At 32.9% G+C, this 24,699-nt stretch overlaps 1 protein-coding gene across 3 annotated transcripts in view; it reads right to left on the bottom strand.

Moving 5' to 3' along the window:
- LOC105343990 (potassium voltage-gated channel subfamily H member 8) overlaps nucleotides 1–24,699 on the bottom strand; it is a 41,164-nt gene that overhangs the window by 13,216 nt on the left and 3,249 nt on the right. For 2 of the 3 annotated variants that reach the window (XM_011451533.4, XM_011451532.4), the window contains exon 2: nucleotides 15,145–15,631. In XM_011451533.4, coding sequence (XP_011449835.3) covers nucleotides 15,145–15,220 — 76 coding nt within the window. In that variant the 5' untranslated portion in view covers nucleotides 15,221–15,631. Of the gene's footprint in view, nucleotides 1–15,144; nucleotides 15,632–19,584; nucleotides 19,706–24,699 lie in introns of those variants that run through there. The other variant, XM_066072476.1, reaches the window with a different exon arrangement.

Below are 24,699 nucleotides of genomic sequence, written 5' to 3'. Positions count from 1 at the left end.
ACACAATCTGTGCATTTACATGGTGAGCCTATGATAATATTATTATGTTTTCAATAGAATCAAACATTTAAATTGATGGAAATTGAAAATGAAGTTTATATTAATTCCCAAGTCACAGCACAAATCTTGTTTAACCATGCACTTGTGGATTTTGCACCTGTTTATCATTCAATTATAAGATTGTTATATGAAGCATTTTCCATCTGGTCATTATTCAAGCAACAAGACATATTTTGAGAGATAGAGACATATTTACTCTTTATAGTTGTTATAACGTTAGTCTGCAGTAAATCACAAAAAACATGTAAGGAGAGAAACCAATTATTAGTGCACACTCTTAAAAACTGTAATAAATCATTTGTAGATAAAAAGTCGATCATTTGTCATCAAACAAAAACGCACACGCCAACCAAGCAACGCCATTGTACTGGCTATGCTGACAACCTCGTTCGTTTCCATGGAGTCACGCAGGGACGAAAATTAATCTCATTACCTTTAGAAAGAATCTTATAACAGGCTGATATGAAATCGTCTACAAATAAAAAAGAAATCCCTGTTTCCCATTAATCATGCATCCGATAGAAATATATTATTTTCTTGATATCAATAGATTAAAGACACCAATTTGTGTGCGGGTAATATGGATTTGAGATTTTGTCATTCGAAACTCAAAATTATGGAGAATACGAATCAACGAATCAAACAAAAAGCATTGTGTTGGTTTAGAAAGAGTGGGGTTTACAACATAGTTAGAGAAGCGAGTTGTAACAAAGGGGTTAATTCAACAGTACAGGCAGGGAAATGGCCAGAATAACTCTAGATCATATGATGTATCGATTATTGCTTACTGGAAAAAACCAAACGGATACATTGAGACTTAAGTATATAAAACAAGATCCTTAAATCTTGCAGAAGAGGTTATGTAATATCCGCATTAATTCCACACTCAGTGGAAAAGAAAATAGCACAAGAGCTAGTTAAACATTTGTTCAATGATATCAATATGCGGAAAAACTGCGTTTGAGCTAAGTGGATTGTTGTGTCTTTGATAAAGAACCCAGAAATCAGAACAGGCTGTTAATTTTATCATAACAACGACCGCAAAATGCCCAATTACAATCGATGATAAAATCTTAATAATTTATAATTTCATACAATTAATGGTCGTTAAGAACAATTCTAAAATTGTCTTCCTCTGTTTCGCAGATTTTGCCCGTTAGCCATAGGGTAATGCTCTTGATAAAAGTACACAGTAGATCCGACAGTGAATTGTCACAAAAAGCTGTTGGTGAATGACGTCAATGGCTAAAAAACAAATATATTTTTAAGATAAAAAATAAATAAAAGCTATCATTGAACTTATTTTTCACAATTAACAAAGACTGGAAAAACGTGTTTTGCAAAATAAGGATGTTGTATGAACAATGGCATCCATTAGCTAGTTTTTGGGTTTTTTTTTTAAATTTTATCTATGAAAAAAAAATGAATATCAAATATGTAGCAATTTATTAAATCTCAGTTGAATTAAGAAGTTACTGTTGTGAATTTAAAGAAAATATTTTTTAACTTTCCGGACATTGTTGTTTGTTCCAAGTCAATGTAATGGATTCTCCTAAAGATTTACTCTGAATAATTACAATTTTTCATTCTTGTTTTTTGAACTTATAGTACAACTCTGAATGTCAATTTTAAACTAAAATATAGAAATACGGTACAAATGTATATGTTTATTGTGGAAAGGACATATTTTACACAGTGTATGTATACTATTCACTTTGCATTCTCTCTTGAATAAACCCACGAAGAGAAAAGATTTGGTTATATTGCAGACAAATCAACAACCCAATGGGAATTAAGAAAGTCACGAACTCTAAAAAATCCAGAAATTACCATGCATGGCAATATTTCCTACAGGAATAGTATTGTTGTTTTGCTTCCGATTTTTTAAAAACAAATTGTGATTGTGTAATATTGCAATTTACACAGGAACTGGTTAAAAACGACTGATTCAAAGATTCTAGAAGACGGGCTTTTTTGAGTGAACAATGTCACCTTGATTTTCTTTTAATATATGACTGCTGATGACATCACATCATTCCGTGTGTAACGGGGGAAAAGCCCGGAATGCTTTGTGGAACATTTAAAAGATTAATATATGTTGCTATTTTACATAGAATTATTGAAGACGATAACAACATATGTTGAGAGGCTTTCCAATTAATTTTTTCAACTGGAAAATATGATATTACAATTAACAACTTATTTCAATGGTATTGTGTATTTAAGAAATAAAGTACGAGTTTTTGTAACGCCGAGGCTTTTATATTTCAAACAACATTTCGAGACTGAGGAGGTTATCCTGCAACATTCACGATAACAAGAACTTTATTTCTATTCTACTAACAGCCCAGTATTTCTACAGATCGTTTCTCCTATAGAGAGATGATCTAGGTCTTTTTGACAGCTGTTCCGTGAAACCCCAACGGTTTTGTTAGTAATGTTTACATGTATATCGATTAAAGGAATCACTTGCAGACGACATAATTTTTCTTTGGATTTTTAATACTCTTCACTTATTCATAAAATATCTTTGAATCATATTCCTAATATTTTAAGGGCAATTTAATACGATTATTACTATTACTATTACATGTTATATATTTTATGTAAAAACACGCAGTGAAAATGTGCTAGGGAGGTCCTAGAAACAGCCGCATTGATCTCTTAAAAATAAACATTCGAGGTAATACACATCGTTTTGACTGGAACTAAAACGTGAAATTGACATAGTTTTAAAACTTTCTACGGTTTGAAGTTGTATTTTCATGATCAGTGCGAGACAAATAGGTATTTCTGATCTGATAATTTACTGATGACGTTCGTGGTATATAGGAGAATAATGTCCGCGGCATCTCTTTGATCTCGGCAATAACTGTAGTAGAATATCATTTAGTTTTTATTACTTTACCAACAATTCGGAGTATTCATATATTATTTATTTGAAAGTAAATATGTTATTGTTAGATGGGTAAGTAAGACACTTTTGAAATTACCTCATAACAAACTAAATAAACCGAACTCAATACAAACCTCCAAGAAAACATTCCCTTATACGGAATTTTCTCAATGGAATGTGATATTGTCCTACGAAAAAGGACATTGGAAATCACGCAATAGTAAGTTATGTTTTTTGTTTAAATTTATTAGAAACATGAATTATCCTCTCATCATCTGCTCATCATTTAATAAAACTGATGATAAACAAATCTGAAATTATTGCATAAGCAATTCATGTTCCTTAACGGCACCCCCAATTGTATAAGGTTCCGTTTTACGTGCTTCGGAAACATTTGGTAAAATTTTTTAAAAGTACGATCCCGTTCAGAAAAAAACGTGGATTAAATATTAATTTTTTTGTCATCTGTTGATTAGATTTAACAAATTGTTTTTAAAAAAAATCCAAACGATAATGACATAAGTCTCGAAAACGAAGTTGGGACATAATGAGTAATAACAGACAAACAGCAAAAAGACTATAGTTTCCTCCGGTCTCACCAGGAGGGGACTACTGAGAACTGTACTTCGTTAATCCACGATAGTACCGTTGATAGCAGTAGAAGGAAGTGTCCCCCTTTAAGCAAATATATGAAATAGCCCCACTGGGAGCAATTGATGCATCTGAAAACTAACGAGTTCTGTCAAGAACATAAACCCAAAAGACTTCCACTTTTTGCGTGTTTCATCGCTGTTTGATGGAGGCTTTGCTGACTGCCATTTAAAGGACAGCGATGGTTTGATGCAGGAGATACAGAGGATAGTGATGTGACGTCGCAGCATGTTCCAAATTTGTCAACGCTAACGCATTATCTCAATTGCTTTTCATTTCAGATGCATCATTGGGCACCAGAGACAAACATTTGGCGTCAAAACTTCATGCTGTTTTCGGCTTAATGTGACCAATTAACGAAACTTGTCCAACGGTAAAGGTCACAATGGGAAAACGCTTGTAAGAACAATCGATATGTATTTGTTTTACAATCTGGCAATAAAAAAAGTAATTTGTGACACCTTTTCAAGTGTATTTCAATTTTGCAACGATGATTTGGATAAATGTTGTAAGATGAAATTGATGGGGGGTTTTTTTCATTTAAAATGAAAACATTCAATTGCATGATAAGATTTCGTCCTTAAAAGTGAATAAGTTGAGTCGGCGTTTAATACAATAGAAGGGTGTTGCACCAGAATAGGTTTCACCTTATACAAAACTGCTCAGCAATGAGATGGCAAAAAGGCTACTTGTAATTAAGGGTCCTTGACACCCCGTGATAATTACCTTTTTGACAGCAATTACAAGTCACAAAATGGCTACTTTAACTGACTGTGAATCTGTCGTATCGAAAGTTTGAGTCGGCTCTTCCTGTAGAGTAAGTCATTAGCTTCTGTCAACTGACCCAATGGTCACGACTTCGAATAGAAGGGTTTTTTGTTTTTTTGTTTTGCTTTTTTTTTTGGTTTTTTTTGTTGTTTTTTTTGTTTTGTTTTATAAATTGCTTTTTATTTTCAAAAGTTGATTTTCTCCCCCAAATTATAATTGTTTCTGTCATTTTCAAGTTGAATGTAAGGTAGAATGCAATATCTCTAAATAATTTATAACTTTTGGATTGTATGCGGAACGTTAACTTTCTCAAAAGCATGGAGGACACACGATTGTTCTTTGGTTATAAACGAATTATTCGATGTGTTTTAATACCAAGTTTAAGTAAGGAATCATTTCATAGTAATGTGGTTTTATCGGAAAACCTCACACCGGGTATGTCTTATGATTAAAGAAATATTTGTAACAAACTGTTAATCCAAGTATAACATTGGAATAACAAGGAAAACAACATTTTAATGTCCGCTTACAGCAGATTAACAACATTATACAAATTTGATTTTTTTATGTTTGCATTTCCATTCCACTGAAAGAGCTGAGCATTGACATTTAATATCAATATCTTATCGGACATTTTACAACCATTTACAATTAGAGGAAACGGAATTCAATGCCGTTAAAATGCAGTTTGTGTTTGTTCTGTTCAAGATTTTATTATTTGCTGTCATTTAAAAAAATCAATAGCAAAACGGTCCATTTATTTGAAGAAAGACATAATATAATGAATTCTTCTTCATGTAAACGTAATGGAAAGGAACAATAAGAATCCACGTAAAGTTATGAGCTGACATGTAGATCATTGAGGTCCTTCAATATCCAAACTGCATATAACTACATGTATATTGTAAACTATTTAACTTCGAAAATACACAATAGAATCTAATTAAACATTAACCAAACTGTTACTTACCAAGAACAGATGTTGAATTTGAAATTACATATATATTGCAAATTGTTGGCTATTTCAAATTTTTTATCTAGGCAGCCAAATAACTTGAGAAATGATATATTCATCATTTGAGAAGTTCTGAAATTCATACGAGACAAGTTTTGTTTGTATTTTTTAATCATTTAAGTAAATGAATTGATGTTTCATTTTTATATAATGTCGGTGCTGTTAATGTTTGTTATTTTTAGTAATTAAATATTAAAAGCAAATTATTCTTGATAAAAAAAATCCTGATAATTGTTCAAAGATATTTTATTTAAATGCCTTAAAACGTTAATTCCAGTCTTTTTCTGTTACTGGGCGATATGAATATAATATTACTAGGGTCTCGCTGAGCACCTCGTCATTCAAGCAGACGATATTTGGATTTGAGGAACATGTATATTTCATTGTGTTGCCATGAAGTATTTGGGTGTTATTACGGTACAACCTATTAAAACAATTACTCGTACATACCATCTAATAGCAAAATTTTGAAGATTTCGATCCATTTTTCAGTCGACAAAGATATAAAGAGTAACTGATTACTAGATGTGCATGTATGTGCCAGCATTTTCAGGTAATCAAAAGAACACACGATAATATGTCTCTCACGGCTTCTTTGCAGGTGAATTATCAGGTTCTTTCATTTCCGTTAACACCAGGACATGTCCATCAATTAGAATGTGAAACCTGAATAGAGAGGTGAAGAAGGGCCACGGGAATATGCGATGGGAATACAATGGACGGTATTAGTGGCTTTCAATAATTAGTCAACCGCACAGAAACTCCTCTATGTACGTACATGAATTCATACTGAAAACCTTTCTTATCCTTATTTTCATCATTATTGTTTAAATATTAGTACCCTGTTGGGAATAGAATCAGTATACTATTGCAATTTTAATCAGATAAATTTTGCAATATCAAATATTTTGCAATATCAAATATTGTGGGGGGGGGGGAGGAGGGGGGGAGGTGAGGGTGGGAGTGTGTGTGTGGGTGTGTGTGTGTGTGTGTGTGTGTGTGAATATATATATATTTATTTTTTTGGTATATTTGTATATGTGTGTGTGTGTGTGTATAGTCCCTTGTCTCTTTTTTAAATAAACTGACCGCACTTTTTAGTTAAATCTTGTATCATCTGTGGGGGGATGTGCGTTTTGTATAGATATATGGTTTCTTGAGCCATTGATTCAATTTACCACTTTCACGGGAGCCTGTTAGATACTTGTATGGCCGCATCCCACTTACGATTACATAACAATTTAATCTTTAATCTTTAATGTCTCCTACACACAGTGATTAACCCATTTTTAGAAGACTTTATACAGGCTAAATGTCAGTTGAGTAAGTACAACTATGTCACAAGGAACCCCATGGTTATATCAAAGATGCATTTGTTTCTAGATATAATCGGGGCAGCGGTCCCATGAGGTATCTCTTTATGGAATATTAATTGTTTTCTCAAAACCAAACGAAAATATGGCTGACGGCATTTTACCTTTTCTTACTGTATACCTTACTGTTTTTAATGCTCCAAGTCCTTGCAAATTCTGTTAAGCCTGATATATTCTGAGGCTTGAATATGTTTTACAAATGAGAGTATTTTTATTAGGTTTTCTGGGGGGGTTTTCAGTAACAATTTACTGTAAAAAACTTTTCACCGTTATTTGGAAGGAGAATCATTACTTTGCAACGGGAGTTCAAACTTAAAAGGTTACGATTGTTTGCAATTTCACCAATGGCAGTTGTACATAAAAAAACTTCACATTTAGACATGTCAAAATTTTATTATTGTCTGATCTTTTATCATTAAATCACATAAAAACTTGAAAATGTATTAAAATGTTTTCTTATCAGATTATTAATTACAAATATTTGGTTTCGGATAATTATTTATTTTGATAGCAATTGCAATTTTGAATAAAGTCCAAAACAGCTTCGTGGTTCCAAAGACAGACAATACAAAGTTGATTTGAAAGGACCCGAAAAATCATTATGTGTAGGAAAGTGCTGTTATGTGGTCTTGTTGGCCAGAAGAATTCAAGCAAACGCTGGAAACGGCCTGACATACAGAAACGAGGAAGTTGGTAGGGATCGGAGAATGGACGCCTTCATTGCTCATTCCGATTAATCTGCAATTCTGTCCGAATCTCTTTAAGCGTTAAGATTTGTTTTGGTCTAATTCATGACTTTTGTGGTAAAAGTATGATTTCCATTGGGTTCTGGGACACAAGCTTATCTTTTATCAAACAAGCATTGCATTCCATAATAAATGGAATTGATTTTTTTTTTCAATTCCATAACACAATTGCGCTAGATCTTAAAAAGGCAATAAATGCAGCGATGAATGTACCATCAATTTTGCATAATTAAACCAAACAAGTTTTCCATCGCAGCCATTGCTTAAAATGCTGTACCCTAAAGGAAACATGGCAAACTTCAATTACAAATAAGCGATAGATGATCCTTTCATGTTAAAGCCTATTTATCAATAGTGAAATTACGTATGCTATCGGATGTAACAGGACCATTACACTATGTTAACTTTTTGCTTTACAAGACAAGATAATATTACTGGAGATAATTTTGTACATAGGATCTCAAACAACTTTCAAGCAGGATTAAAGACAACATTATTCCTAAAACAGATAATGCTTAATAGCATTTTTTACACCTTTTATGTCTTATACGTAGCACATTGGGAAAACAATGTCGTATACAAATTGTGTTTATTTGTTGTCATACAATGTCATATACAAATTTTGTTTATTTGTTGCCATATGTTTTTCTTTTCTATGATAAGGAAACGAAAACATTGCTTTATATCAACGTTTATAAAAACATAAGTGTAGTAAACATAACTTTAATCGTAGTAGTACTCTAACATTAAAGAAGAATGATTTAGGTTGCAAGTCCAATATCTAATAAGCAATTTTGATTAATCGGGATTCAAATTATCACCCCGTAAATTAATCAATATCTAAAACAGAAATAGCTTTATTGTGGCTTTGATTACAATGTTTACATTCAGCAGGAACTTGAAATCACGCAGTTTAACCCAACCCGACAACAAAAATAGCTTCCTGTTTCAGTTCAGGCTTTTAGACATAAAAATGAATAAATGTTCTAAAAACTGTGTGAAAAGGGATAAAGGAAGTCATGATTTTGAAGGCGTACAAACAAATGAATGAGTTCTGAGAATGCTTAAATAGTAACGGTTGTAAAGTTTTTGCAACGTACAGAAATAGTAAATCGACTTGTGACACAGGCGAAGAAAAGTGGCGGAAAATACAGATAGATCTTTAGATCATTAATAATGATATTTTAATCGTAATAGCAAAGATTATAGCTATAATTATATGTTAACACGCCGCAGGCAAAATCCATGGACTCGATGGATTTCAATTTGGTTTGCGTGTGTATTTGCCGGAGGGGGGGGGGGCATGTTGGTTGGACATCAACGCCTGTCACCTTTACCCGTCTGAGAACTTACAACCAACCCCCCCCCCCCCCCCCACACACACACACACACTCCTGATTGCGTCCGTCATGTCTGATGTTTTACATAGCCTTAACAAAATTTTCTATATCCATAATAAAGTTTGACCAAGACAAATAATGCTTTTTCTTTTTTTTTAAATGAATAAAGCGAACAAAATTGTAATGCAACCAATGCTGTAGTTTATGAAGCTGTACATTTTGAAAAAAAAAACCTCCAAGAGATTTGATTGTAGTAGAGAAAATCGAAACACAAGCAAACCAACCCAGAAATAGAATATATTTAGAGATATAAAATTGACCATTTATGTTATAATTTAAAGAATAAGTAATCATATCTTTAGTATCATGGGGTGATCAAATACGGTCAGGATGACCAAACCCAATAAAGCACGAAAGGGCTTTATGATAGATTTGATTACGGCCGACTGTATTTGACCATCTTATAATATTAAAGGAATATTTACTCATAACTTTTATATATATATATATATATATATATATATATATATATATATATATATATATATATATATATATATATATATATATATATATATATAAGAAGCATACGTAGGAATCCCGTCCGCTGCGTCGGACGGGATTTTTCTTTCTCGGGCTCGAATTCTTAAATATAAAGATGTAGCTGCCACGTTTTGATCCGGTGTTTAAACATTATCTAGTTTTTATATATTATTTAGTTTAGTTTAGTGCTAGTTTTGTAGATGTTTTTCTTCTTTCTTATGTAGTTTTTATTTTGTTGTCCTGAAGAAGGGACGGGTTGTCCCGAAAATTTGTCAATATTTTACTTTATTGTTCGTGCGTTGGTTATTTTTAGTGCTTTTATATATATATATATATATATATATATATATATATATATATATATATATATATATATATATATATATATATATATATATATATATATATATATATATATATATATATATATTTTCATCAATTGAAGGATTAAGATATCAAAATAGTCATTGTTGAAATGTATTGCATTGTAAATGCATTACAAAATCGATTCGTATTGTTATCACAGACAAGGAAAATATAAAAATCTAGCTTTTACTTCATCTGTTTTGTAAGTGTAACAGTTGCATCTAAACAGATTCAACAAAGGAAACAGCTGGAAGCTAATATTGAATATCTGACCTTTTTTATTGTGTATGTAATTTATTTCAATTATTTTCATCCATTTTTTTAATTTTTTTTTATTTTGCTTTATGTTATCCAAAAGCATTTGCAAAGATTTATGGTCATTTTTCTGTCTTTGGACATTTCGAGGAAATTTAATACAAGTCTGCACGAAGTATCAGATAATATCACACTATCAAAACCATTATTCTTGTAAAACATTAATCAAACAACCCAGTGCTCGTAAAACAGAAAAAAAACTCCTCTGGAAATTAGATATTTGTAATCCCAATACAATTGCTCAATGTTGAAATTTAAAACTCGATTAAAGGGTGATAAAATTAACATAGATCGGTTTAATCGGTACATGTAACTACGTGTTCTTACTAGCATTTTCTTTAATATTGCACTATTCTTAAAGTATCTAGAAATAGATAAACATTGAGTAAATTGACCTTAAATTCTTGTAAATGTGATTTAATCCTAAATGATGCAAAATTACCTATATATAGCATAGCTGTCGTTTCTGAAACCGTACACAGGTACATGTATCATAGGAATTTAATGACTGGTTTTATCAAATAAGAATTTTTTTAATTTTTTAATTTCGACCTTTACGCTTTGTTTTTATAACCAAAAAGTAAGAAAAAAAAGTAAAATGAATAAAAGAACAAAAGTTTTGACAACCAGTTATAAACGAGCACTTGCATTATTGAATCAGTTTGTCCTATTTATTTATTGTACAACGCAGGAATACTGCACTAAAGGGCGGTAAATAGAATTGTGTGCCTAACAACAAAACTCCCGCAGTTTTTGACTTAATGAATTCAACATGCAAACACGTTAAAAAATAATGTTCAGGCAATCAGATCATATGTAAAGAGGACAACTGGTCATTTTTTACTCCTATCTGGGTTGACTATCACAAGTGTACTTGCCCTTCTAAAAAAGAAACTATTAATATTAAACCACTAAATGTCCACGGTGCATCGACTATAGTAAGTTTGTAACTATCATAGTTAAATGGGTTTACCTGACAGTAGTTATTTGTCAGCCCTTGGGTATATCATATTCCCGAGGGCGTAGTCCGAGGATAACAGATGACAAACTGACTTTTGTCCAAATTCCTACTGAATATCGAAAACCGTATGGAGGATTAGTATCATTCGCATTGGGAATTATATTGTTTATAAAACAGCATGTTTTTATTTCTTTTTTCTGGTATTAGCAGAAAGTCATCTTTTTGCATGAACCCTTCAAAAGGAGTGAATTATATGGAGGTGTTATGATATGCTTCAAATAAGAAATATTCCTACAATAAACTTTAGTTTTTGTTGTTAAAGTTTGGCGTTTACATTTTCGGAGCAATTATCTATTTTAATTCCTCTTATCAGAAGCTTAACTGTTTTACTGCGTAGGTTGGACATACTTTTATCTCTAAAGAAACTACTGCTAATTTTAACATAGCATAGATGGTAAAGAATATTTCAGAAAGTACATTACTTATATAATGTGTGTGACTGTGTTACTATATATTTTTGTAGCTAAAAACATTCAATCGTTAATCTGTCAACAAGTGTAGTAATTTCCGATTCCCAATTTCTCAAAATTTCAATATCCTCTGTATGTTGCTAGAAATATTATATTGTGTGCATGTAATACTTGCATACTTAAAACGATGGAAATATTGTGTAAATACAGTTTTGACGTATGTTCCACAATTGCCGTTGTATGGTGGTTTAAAGGAGCAAATTAAATTAAATTGACTTCTCAAGGAAAATTTGACCTTACGAACATAATATTATGACAACACACGTAGCCAAAATGATTTGGATGAAAGTATTCATCTTTTATTTGGATAATTATTAGAATCATACATTGAACCTTTTAACGCATCAGATGTGAGTTCGTGTTTTCGTCTTTTTGACTGTTGTCAAAACAGTCAAAAAAAAGACGAGACGAAAAAACACGAACTGGTTGATGAGTTGATGGGTGTTGAGTCTGGAAGCAAATTGTTTTTGCCAATTTAGAATACACGCCCTGTAAATGAGACCTGTTTAATTGAATATATTCTATTAGCATTGAAAACCACAGAAGTACACTTTAGTTTATATTTACAATGTTTTATTTACTACATTTACATCAGATGTTGGATATTTTGATGTGTTTGAAAAGGAGGAGCAATGTACTTCAATTCATTTTCTCCAGCCCATTGGGAAAAGTTTATTTGTTAAAACTGGCCTTGGACTATGTAAATGGTAGAGGTTTTTAATATAGGGGCGCTTTGATTATCATACAACAGTAGCCTTATAGCTAGCTTCTATCGAAACTGTAGACCAATAAATAACCGGGATATTTAAATTGCTTGCCTCCCCAGTATCTAATTCCACGTCTAGAAAGACAAACAACTTTCAAGAAGGAAGATTTAATTTTGAAACATAATGCTACACATACCACACACTGAATGATATTCTTTGAACAGCATTCATTTTGAGATGATTATATAAAATTAACCTAGAAGTCTGAAGAAGACAGTTTTTCACAAAGATTTATATGTCTACAAAGCAACAGTTTATACTATTTCAACAAAACTAAACGGAGAAGCAAACTACTACAATGTACATTTACTTCAACAATCGAACGGGTTAAGTTACCAAAAGGCCAAACCGATAGCCTAAAAACAATGTCTTATTGTGACCAAACCAGCGATTACTAGCGATTACTAGATACTAAGTAACTACAGAGCTTTAAAGTATAACCCAATACGGAAAGCATGTTTGAATCAATATATATATTTAACAGACATATTATCATAGTTGGACACCAAAAAAAATGAAAAAGTGAGATTTTTTAAGAAGAAAAAAAAACCCAAACACTTCATATTAGCTTACTTCATAATCAATTTTAGTGTTGTAGCCTTCATTCCATGTAGAAGAATTTTCCATTAAAGGTTTTATTTAAGCATATCAAACAAACTTGAAAGATACATGTCCTCTGGAATACGTTTGGTTGAAATGGACCTAACGAACGACAACATAGGACCAACAAACTGTTATCGAAAAAGCTCAATGACATTTAAGCCACCGGCTCAGGCTAGTTATACATTTTGTATTAAAGATTATATGAGATATTGAATCATTTATTCATTTCTATGATTATTTGCGACGTGTAAACTATAATATATACAAAACAATATTGAAATGAAACTCGCTCTATTTCGCATATTTTCAACGCCTGTCTTTAATGAAAAAAATCTTATTGTTTGATAAATACCTCTTTTATACAAGCACCAGTTGCGTGCATATGTAAACGCCTCAAATTTAACTGATAAAAGTACCTCCACCCACCCACACCCCCCACCCCCACCCAAATAATAATGGAAAAATACATCTGTATGGGAAGCTTACTATGTTTTTTATAGTGAAAATTGCGTTATATATTGCAGTTGCTATGCCCAGAAATAGCAGTTTGCTAAAAGACTTTGACTAGCCTAACAAATTACATTTGGCATTTTTAAAATTGATTTACAATGTTATATGTTTTCTTCGATTTGAAACTTTCTATTTATTATTTGTGCTTATAAACTTTTTCTTTCGCTTTCCTTCGTTTTTGTTTTGTTTTGTTTCGGGCGAGGAGGTTCAGGGGTGGTATTTGGGGAGGAGGTTTTTTTTAATGATAAATTTAATAAGATCTATATTTTATATATGCATTATTAATTCTTAAAAACTGCATACTTTGCATCCTTACTGTGTAAGAAATACAAATTAATTGGTCATATGGTTACACTACTTCCCGTGATGCAGTAAATTAAACGAATTAATCACCGTTATGCAATGAGATTGCAAGTTGATTTGATTTCCGATAGCCATCACCACGGATCGCCCGATTTACTTGGTTTTGGGCATGCTAAGCATTGCAAACCTTTTAGCAGTTGTTTGCTTAGAACTCCAAAGTTATTTATGATATGATTAACATGTGGCACAAAAAGTCAATTATTCCATAACGCGGAAATTAACCAAACTTGTGGCTTGTTGTCAGCACTTAATGGAAGGTTCGGTTTCATTGCAATTTAAAAGCAAACTTTTCTTAGATTTGAGTTTCTACCGCAAAAACTAAACAAGCTTTTTTTCATACTCAAGTATGGTTGGGGTTTAAGAAATTTTGATCGTACTAATAAATTTAATCAGACCAGGTTTAAGTAAACACTGCAAGCATCTTTACCCATTAAAAATAAAGGTATGAATTATCAACTGACTACTAATTGAATATTCCAATAATGACATCTATTACTGACATAAAGATAAATCCTTGCGAACATTAGCAAACAAGTAATGTGATCATAAAAAACAACACCCGTGTTCTACATTAAGCTCGTTAAATATTTGATCTGAATCATGGTATGTCCACATATTGTGTCACTAAATAAATCCAATACACTTTTAATGGAATCATTCAAGTGACTGTTAATCGGTCTGCAGATAATTTGAGAAAAGGTTATCGACGACCAACCTGCTAGACCTCAATTACATAAGTCGTTATTGACTAACTACCCCCCCCCCCCCCCCCCAACTATTATCTCTGTAGGACACTCTCAACACAATACAGAACAGCGTGACCATCTGGCTAAATTCGTGTCCAAGAAAAAATCTCGTAATCACTTCATTTGCATGTCCTATCACGATAAAGCCCCTGACCAGCGCGAGGAACTATTTCGAGAAAATTGCATACGTTTATCATTACATATACAGGTCATATATGCTCACTGTTTCTCATGCAATATGCAACAAAGTGGCCCTTAATGTACAATAATGTGTATCGACAGCTTTGATTGCCTAGGGTGTATCTTCACATTGGGAAATCTAGCTCTGCCTCCAATATAGCACATTTAGTTTATTGCTGGGAATCCGTCGGGAAATCGAAATGAAAAGCATTACTAAAGACAATGTTAATGTGTTAGTCCAAGGCGACAATTTTCCTCCAATTTGCGAAGAAACTTTAACACCATCATTTTAAATATAGAATGTAGGAGAACAAAACGTTTGTCATTGCTGATAAAACAATATGAACATTGTAAGTAAAATTTCTAATCTTTTTTAACATTCACAGCATGAAAAAAAAAAGTGAAACTTACGTGTGCCGTCAAATCGGGTTGCAATCGTATCCAAAAACGTATTTTGCTGAACCATAAATCCTTTTCTATTCGTCATATTCCCAAATGTCGCAACGATACCAAAAAAATTTAATAAAAAATCACAAGCACATGGACAAAGTGAAAACCGGAATTGTATACACTACGATTAAAACCTGCCGCTGTATTCAGTCATTATTCAGTGATAAACCACGCGTGCCCCGACGACTTCCTCATCACTGCGGGAATGAATGTGGAGAGACCCAGCGCTTTTGTCAACGTGTTGTAAAGCTAATCACCTAGGAAGATGAAGAGGAGTCTATATCCAGTGATTGACACCCCAAATCAGTAAATCACATTTTCGATGCCAGTACAACGGCGACCTGCAGCTATTTGGCACTCGCTATCCGTTTAACGACAGCATCTGCAATCCTGTGCTATCGATGTTTTCTTTCCGCTTGGTGACAACATCTCGCTGGAGTTTTGTCTTCTAAATAATAAAAAAAGAAGACGATCTATCATTACTAGCGTCTACAATACACCAATAAGCAGTGTTGATTTTGTACCCGATTTGTCTTTTTTTTTTTTTGGGGGGGGGGGTATTGAATAAAAACAATAAGGTCTTAGAGGAAGAAAACCTGTAATAACATGGCTACAGTTCTCTTTAAGCTAGAATGGTAGATAACGAAAGTCATCGATGGACTCAGAAATTCCAGGTGATCCCTGATTAGACGTGAAACCGATCACAAATCAAGGACATCTGCCCCGCGATCGATATCTATGGATCGATGGCGGCTCCATCATCGGCATGATACATTTATAATTATCTCTCAACGCAAGGTGGGGGAGGTAACGTTACTATACTCATGCTTGTAACACAATCCCGTTATCTCCTTCAGTCTCCACAAGCAGTATCTAAATAGCATGCAATATTAATATTTTTGGTTGTTGATCTAAAGAGCTCTGTAATAAATAATACAAATCATACAAGACTAGTTGGAGCAGTATGGATTTTTCAATTAGCTTTCTTTCTCTCAAATCTTTATTTTATTTGATGTCGGTCCTAGTTATCTCATTGTCCCGTGACGTCATTATGACTGCCGCTGAAGAGAGATAGCCATTTTCTTTACTCTATCACGGAGTTTCACTTCCGAGGTTTTCCTTGTTCTTTTACAGCAGCTAACTGTATTAAATTTCACTAACAGCGTAGACATGAACCTGATTAATTTTTTTTCTTTTCAAACGCAATATATAATAGTTGGTTAGATTTTCTACTAGAGAACATTGATATGAGAAATAGAAATCAAATATCTGTGTCCATATCCAAGATTAGTTTCTGGTGATGCAGGTATTTCAACTTATGATTAGACGATCACGATGAATACTGTACATACATGTAGGAAACAACGCAATGACCACTAACTGAACATGTATAAGATACATGCGCATACATCGTGGTCAAAATGATAAAAACTTTACCGTAGAACATCATTAATTGAATCGTCTACAAAATAGTGTCCGGCATTTGACCTAAGCAATTATCACCGCCAATGTCAGACAAAAAGTATGAATATTTCATTCAGACATGTACTAATGTACCTATAGTTAATAAGTCGAGAACATCAAAGGCTGTTTAGCCACGTCTTCAGCGATTGATGAGTTGAATTCGCCATTACAGCCCTTTTGTTCTGTATTGGTTCTATATATTCACAAAGATTCCTTAATACCACCACCTCGACGACTCAGTAACCCATTGATGTTTAGAAGTCATCAAGAGTCTCTGATAACAAGGATTCTTCTAATTAGCTACAGATCCGTTGATAACATACAAAAATAATCTCCTCGTCCATTTTTAACCCTCAGTGATGCTATTTATGGTAGAAGGTTTAAAATTAGAGAATTTGTATGTATTTTTAGATATCTCGTTAATTGCTAGTTTATGCCTTCACTGACTCTCTCAAATGGAAAAGTCAACGGGAAGACAGTTATTTTGCAAGATTTTAAGTAACAATGGAACGCAACAGAACACAATGATTTTGCTTTTCTCTGAATTGAATATGCTAACGTACGAGTACCCATTATTGCCAATCACTTAAAAACAACAACAAAACCGATATTTATTCGTTGTTGTAAAACTACGAACCAAGATAATTAAGATATTTCAAAGACAGAAGCAAAAAATACGCTAAACATTTCGGAAACGTATCCATCCATATCCGTGCGAAGGCACATGCCACTGAATTACCGACTTGTAATCCACTTTAATGACAAGGGCATATTGTGTTGAGGTCTAAATTCGAAGTATATTTAGAACCATTTTAACAAGACCTTGGACTTTCGGTTGGACGAAGCTACCTATTTCTTGCGTCAAAACAAGTTGAAAATGACGCGATTTCAAGCGGAATATGCACCCACCGATTGCGTAGTCAGACAAATCTTGTTGATTTCAAAGAGCAATGGCTGAGTGACCAGCAATGAAATAGACAGGTCTACGTCACATTGCTGTATGACACAACTACCCAAAGTCCAAGCTCTTGTTAAAATAGTTCTACCTCCTTGCAATGATATTTGACCAAAACATTCAAGATAATACTTCAATTCAATAAATTAAATTGTTATTCTGGGGAGCACTTGCTGTTGCATTTGTTATTACGTTTTCAAAACAACTAACGATATAATTCTTTCAAAGCATAATACATGTACTATATTTACAGTTTCCGGTGTCTTTGTCTGTGATAACACTTCGAATCGATTTTGTAACAAATAATTCAATACAATTCATCATTGACTATTTCAATATTTCATAGCACAATTATATTGCTGAAAATTATACAAGTAATACGGAATCTTTCGGGCTTTCTGATAGATTTGATCAACCCATCCGTATTTGATCACCTCATGATATATTCAAAGAATGATTTTAAATAAACATACGTAATTTACCGGTATAATATTTCAATGCCTTTTGTGGTACTTCATATCCTCAAAATCAAGCAAACGCTAATAATTGATACAAAGAAATATTTAAAAAAAACCAAAAACCCATATGAACGTATATCATTAAAAGAGGAAATATTGCGAAACAGTTCGTCAAGGCGGCGTGTGACATCTGCATATCGTGACGTATTTTCTTTCGAAATAACTAATGAAATTAAATAAGGGCCTACATGTACATATTTTCCTCCGATTTCTGATATTCAACAGTATTGCACAATAGGTTAAAGCGTTAGCTATTGATTTGCAAGTAATTAGTTTGAAACCAGCTAGGGTTTTGCAATTTTTTTTTTACATTTATAAGTAAAGTTTTTAAATGTCTATATACTGTATTATTTTGAAATTTTAAATACGTCAATTGTATATCTAAAATTATGTACAGTACTTTTCAGATTGACACCTCTACGTGTCCTATTTTGTCCTTTAATAATGATAAAGCAATACGACCTTTCTGATTTCAATGAAATTCTGTTGATGAAGTCATCTTAAAACTCACTTATTTTACCTTAAAAATTACAAGCTTTTATTGGTTTTTAAGTTATCATCACAGTATTATTTTGAAAATTATACAGGAGTTTACACGATGAAATAACATATTTCAAATTTTAAAAATATTTTTTTTTGGGGGGGGGTGGGTGGGTTATATTTTGGGGTTTTTTTCTATTGAAATAAGGAGAATTAGTGGGAGTTTTGTGCATCGGGGACTAATACGGGGTTACTGAGAGATTACAAACAAATCGGCGGATTTATCTATAATTGATGATATATAGAGAGCAATACGCTGTTAAACCTTGTATCATCTGTCTATAAACACGAGAGTTTAGATACATAATTGATATGATTTTGACCCTACAAGTGACACTCGGGAAATATAGGAGTATATTGGAAACTTTGCTCCGAATCGAGAACGGCTAGATTGACTGACGTACAATGTATCTATAATATAAGGGAGAATGGCTTTATGTAAATTAAAAAAAATATTCAGTATTTTTTAATTCATGGCCCTATAACGTTTGCAAAACAGTAAAGCTTTAATGTAATAGATCTTCGTTGTTATGAAGAATATCTGCAAAAGTCTCTTTTTGTTTAAAATATTCACATTAATTCTAAGCAAATATTTATACAAACACAAGAAAATATGTCTGAATTGATTTAAGTTTAGAGTACTTATAATTGTTCAATATATACATGCATTTTGATTATATTTACGGTTCGATGATAAAAAGAAAATTTTATTTGCCTGAATTAAATGTATCAGAAAATATTAAGTTTAAACTGATTGAAGAGCTCATAACGTCAAAATATTAGTACATTTTAAAATTGACCGAAGACGGCCTCGACTTTTTTTTTCATTTTCCAATCAATTCCACTGTGTAGAAAAACTACATGTTCATAATAAATATGGAAAAAAGTAGTCCGTAGCTGAAAATTTTGTTAGAAGAGTGTTACCTGGTGGTCCTTTGATCTACATATATAAGCTTGAGAAGAAATATGACGTTACAACAGGACTACTCCAATCGCGTCATATGATCCTTGCTTGATCATTTCTTAACCTTTCCGCGGAGGTCAAAAAGAAGAGAAACGTTTTGTCCAGCGATGATGCGCTTACTGACATAGTAGTATCCGTTTCAGGAAACTGTGGAGAAATGGAGCAAGAAATGAATAAGGGAATCTCTGTCAGTGGTGGGAACGTCTTTACTACGGAGTAGTATATGCTGATAATATCGATTTACCTCACGACAAGAAAGTTTTGTGATTTTACGAATTATGTACAGTGTAAGATTTGTTATTATTAACACGGGATCGTTTATAGAAAGTTAGAAGATAATAAATGAATTTTGAACCACATCAATATTTTATTGTATTGAGCTCTTCCATGAATTTTAATATCATAATATTTCTTTTTTGAATATATGTTAATTATACTAATGGAAAAAATGTAATTAAACTGAATGTTACTGTTAACAATCAAAATTCTGGAGTGTTTTTAATAATGTAAACAACAAATATCTAAGGCGCAATTAAACGCGCTGTAAAATTTGACGCAATGCGGATGTAGACTTCTTTTATATTTATATTAACACAAAATGTAACCAAATATAGAATATGCAAATAAAAACAACAAAGAGAACAAATGACAAGTTTTAATCGATTCGATTGTGAGTGTCGTTACAGCATAATTAACTTTTTTGTAGTCGCGTTTTAAAAGTCACGTGGTCATGGCCTCCTCACCCTGTTTTAAACTCTACATTTCCTGTGTTTTGAATTATTTACTCATCAAAACTACATCGATTTTTCGTCTGGTTTCTTTTACAAACCAAATTTAACATTGATTCATGTCGTAAAAAACACATGAAATCGGTCACTTCATGATAGGACAAAGAAATGAAAGACAATTATCGCTGTGTCACTAATCAGGGACAAACGGGTAGAGTTTCATTAAGAACCAATTAAAGCGAGGTCAAAAATCACACACAACAGGTTTTCCGCACGTCTATAATTGTTTGAAACCCACTATCTTCATTTTTTATGTCATACAACATGTTGCACATCACCCAACGTTTAATAGCGCTATCAGCTTGTTTACTATTGGCAATGGATCTTCAAAATACCTTCTAGCTCTATATCTTGATTTCTAATAAATTTACAGTTGTATCTACAAAAGGAAAAATGCATTGTTGATTGTGATGAATTCCTTTGTTTTTCAGACATCTTTTCTTTGTTATATGTCATTTTCTCTCTAGCTTGCAGTAATGGCAGGATGACAAACTACAGTACGTCGAAAAGCAGTGAGGAGTGACTGCATCTCTCTCTCTCTCTCTCTCTCTCTCTCTCTCTCTCTCTCTCTCTCTCTCTCTCTCTCTCTCTCTCTCTCTCAGCGGTCGCTTCAGTATCCAACCTGATCGAAAATCCTTCTACCCTAGTTCTACAGGATTGCGTCATTAATAATTAAAAGCTTAACTGAACGGCCTCTCTGGTACCCTTGTAATGACGCGATCGACCTGCGAAGTCCGAAGCATTCATTTAGTGAACACGCAGGACACATCCCCTTAATCTTTATTGTTTTACCCCCTTCCCTGCTTAATTAATTGGACAGGTCTGTAATAACCTGTTAATTAATCATCTAGGTATATAATAACTCAAGGGGAAGTGAGGTGCTAAACCTGATTTCCTGTTTTACCATGATGACGAATGGTGTAGTACGGTAAATGCATTCTCTGTTTCAGCTATACATATTTGTATAGTCCTTATAGTCGTATGCATGTTTTAAAAAATAGTTTATGAAAAGGAACCAAGCCGTTGTCTATTCTATTTTGAACTTCAATTAATTTTTTTCCTCACAAATAGAGAATTGCTTAAAATGTTTGAAAGATATTTTTTGTATAAAACGACGACTTCGACGACGACGATGACAATGGTGTAAATAGGGTCTTTTACATTTGTGCAATTTTCACTTTTTTTTTTATAATACTGTTTTTTTTTAAATACTGTACTATAAGTACCTTTTTAAAAAAGAAGATGGGTGAATAAGGCGTGTAAAATGCCCTTATGAGGAAAAATTAGAGACTGCAAAATTAAAGATCATTAAATCTAATAATTTTTTTAAAGATAATTAAAAACAATGTATATATAAAGTTACATCGGTTTGTAACCCTTAAATATTTCATATACTTGAAATAGGTTGACTCAAACTGGCGTCAAATAGTGTCATTTTTAGAACTTCAATGCCTTTTCTTTTATAGAGTGGGTCTGAGCTCCATATTTTTGTCATAGTCTAAATGCGGTTTAATGGAATTAAAACCGATTTTAATCAACAAAAACTTTTAAAATGTCATTTTGTAGCCCAACAATTGAACGTTTTAGAAAAATAATACAAGTCCGTAAATTCGTTGCAAACGTCTCATTAAGCATTTAAACAACGCATTTTGTTGTGAATGAAATGACTCAGTGGTTAGAGCACCAGACATTAGGTAACTTTATAGATCATAGGTTTTTAGGTTGTGGGTTCAATACCACCAAAACTTTAGGATTTATTATTTCTTTCTTATCGTTTTTTGAAATATTTCAAACTAAATATAGTTAGAAATTACCTTTTTGTAAACTTGTATTATAACATATCAAATATATTTAATTGAAAAAAAATGTTAAATTTGAAATTGTATTTTACGACTAAACCAAATGGGCAGTTGCGCCATCTTATTCCCCCATCTTCTTTATATAAGGTTAGTACAACAACAAATCAAAGTACTGAAGAACTGACGGGAGTTGATTTTGTCGATGTTTATTTATTTTAAAATCAATGATATGTTATTTTGCATGACAAGTACATGTAGTTTCTAATTTGTATTTGATATGAATTTTTGGACTTTTTCGACAAGAATGTCGAGAAACCCCCATATGAATCATCTTAAATGATATTTAAAGATAAAATTAATTCAATCAAACTATGTATCAGTAATAGAAATATTTCTCGAAAATTGTATGGATCCAAGCAATATTGAACTCTATAGTCTCGTTCAACCAAACGCTCGGCTGACACCGTAAATCTCCGACAAGCAAGGGAGACTCTCTGCTTGTCGGAGATTTACGGAGACAGCAGAGCGCCGAGTTGAACGAGACTATATTGAACTCTGGCGTAGGAATAAATATGACTACAAAAATATCTAAATTGTTCGTACCATTTAAAATCTGACCATTTTCAAGGTATTTATAAATACGTTTCCTTGAAAAACAATGCTTTAGCATACATTACATCGAATTTATCAATTATGTTCAAGAACTAAGTCTTGTCAGCAGCGATGATTTGTGATGAGGTCCAAACACTGTTTCACTTTCGGTCTGTCTGAGTAACTGCATAGGAGAGTTGATTAAAATCAACTCCCAAAAACCAACCTAAAAATATCCTTTTGCAACGCAATCAACTCCAAAAACCTTGTTTCAAAAGGCGTCGTGAAAAATGCTTTGGTTCTACGTCAAAATAAAGTGTCAACTATTCCTCTAATTATTCTACTATTCGATATAGAGAATGTATTCATTACGAGATAGATTGGGCTAGATTTAGGGGCCTTAAGGCGCGTGATACATGTGAAAGCATTCTAGGTTGGAGACAACAGCGAGAAGAGAGCGCTCATTATCTCGGTAACTAGCTTCATTATCCCAGTAAGGGAAAATCTCAGGGAATAATAAAACACATCACAAGGACAAATGCGCTCACCAGCGGCAGTGTCTAGCGTGCTGTTTGGAGAGAGAGAGAGAGAGAGAGAGAGAGAGAGAGAGAGAGAGAGAGAGAGAGAGAGAGAGAGAGTCAATGAATTCCTCTGATAAAGATTGGGTCACAAGCTTCTTTGTGAATTGGTAACTTTTGTGGCTAAATGCTGCGCATAAATCTCTCTCCCTCGATGCATGTGTTGTTAAATTGCAGAAATCATGTGTTTTTAATGATTATTACTTTTTCATCATGGATCTGTGGTATGTGTATATGAGACACGAAGCCCAAGAGAAAATGAATTCGAAACCCACCCACAAATTACTCAAATTGATTTTTGAATCGCTCTGAATGACGAAGCATAAATTGGAAAAAAAATATTTACATATTCAGTTTTCAAAAGTTACATTTCTTATCTTTTCCTTTTTAAACATTCAAAAACACTAGAATAATTTTTTTTCATTTGAATGAATAAAATTGAAAATACGAAGTGATTTTTGTACTTTGAATATATCGAGCGATTACACTTAAGCAATTGATAGCACAATGCCTTAAATGGAAATAATGGCTTGTTCAGAGATGGAGAGATAATTCCTGGGACTCACAATGCTTCTGTGTCGGGTTACGCTTTGTTTTCCATAATTTATACAGACTGGCATTGTTACTCTAAACAAAGTGCTATAGCGTATCCCTCGACTCATCATATGACAAATGGACGAGGGTGAAGGATGGGTGATATACAATACAGGTGTGCCACAGTAATATTATATTTTCTGAATGGTTCGTTAGAATGGTAAATCCGGTTGAAAGTATCAAGGTATTGTGGGAGCTATTATTAAAACTTTCGCACCAATCGAACAGAACAAAAAACCAACCAACCACTAAACAAAAACAAAGAAAGTATACAAACAATTATCTATCTGTTTCACATCAACTTATTATACCACTGGTAAATTGTTTCAATCAGTATCTGTAAAATTTCACTGTCACCTAGACAAGTGTACAATTATCTACCCTTCCTTCTTACTTGGGGAGTTTTATGAATTTATTTGATTGATGTTGATATTGTTATTGGCAGTCCTATCCAGGAAACTTTGATACCATAGAACGGCCTTGGATATACTTTCTTTGATATTTGCAGCCATTCATTAATCAAGCTCTATATCGCCATTTTAATTTTGGCCTGACATGACACGGAACCTCCGTGTTAAGTTTTCATCTGAAAGACGGCGCATTTGAAATCTATTGGGGAGCAACAATAACAAAAAATATGTTTTTTATTCATTTGGACATGTTTGGTCATCTTAATTTAAGGATTTCCAAATCGATGATAGAAACGCTGACAAGGACCCATGGAA

The sequence above is a fragment of the Magallana gigas genome, chromosome 2 (assembly GCF_963853765.1).
Source record: "Magallana gigas chromosome 2, xbMagGiga1.1, whole genome shotgun sequence".
Taxonomy (NCBI): domain Eukaryota; kingdom Metazoa; phylum Mollusca; class Bivalvia; order Ostreida; family Ostreidae; genus Magallana; species Magallana gigas.
Note: the sequence above shows the minus strand (reverse complement) of the source record. Positions and strands in the feature narration are given on the sequence as shown.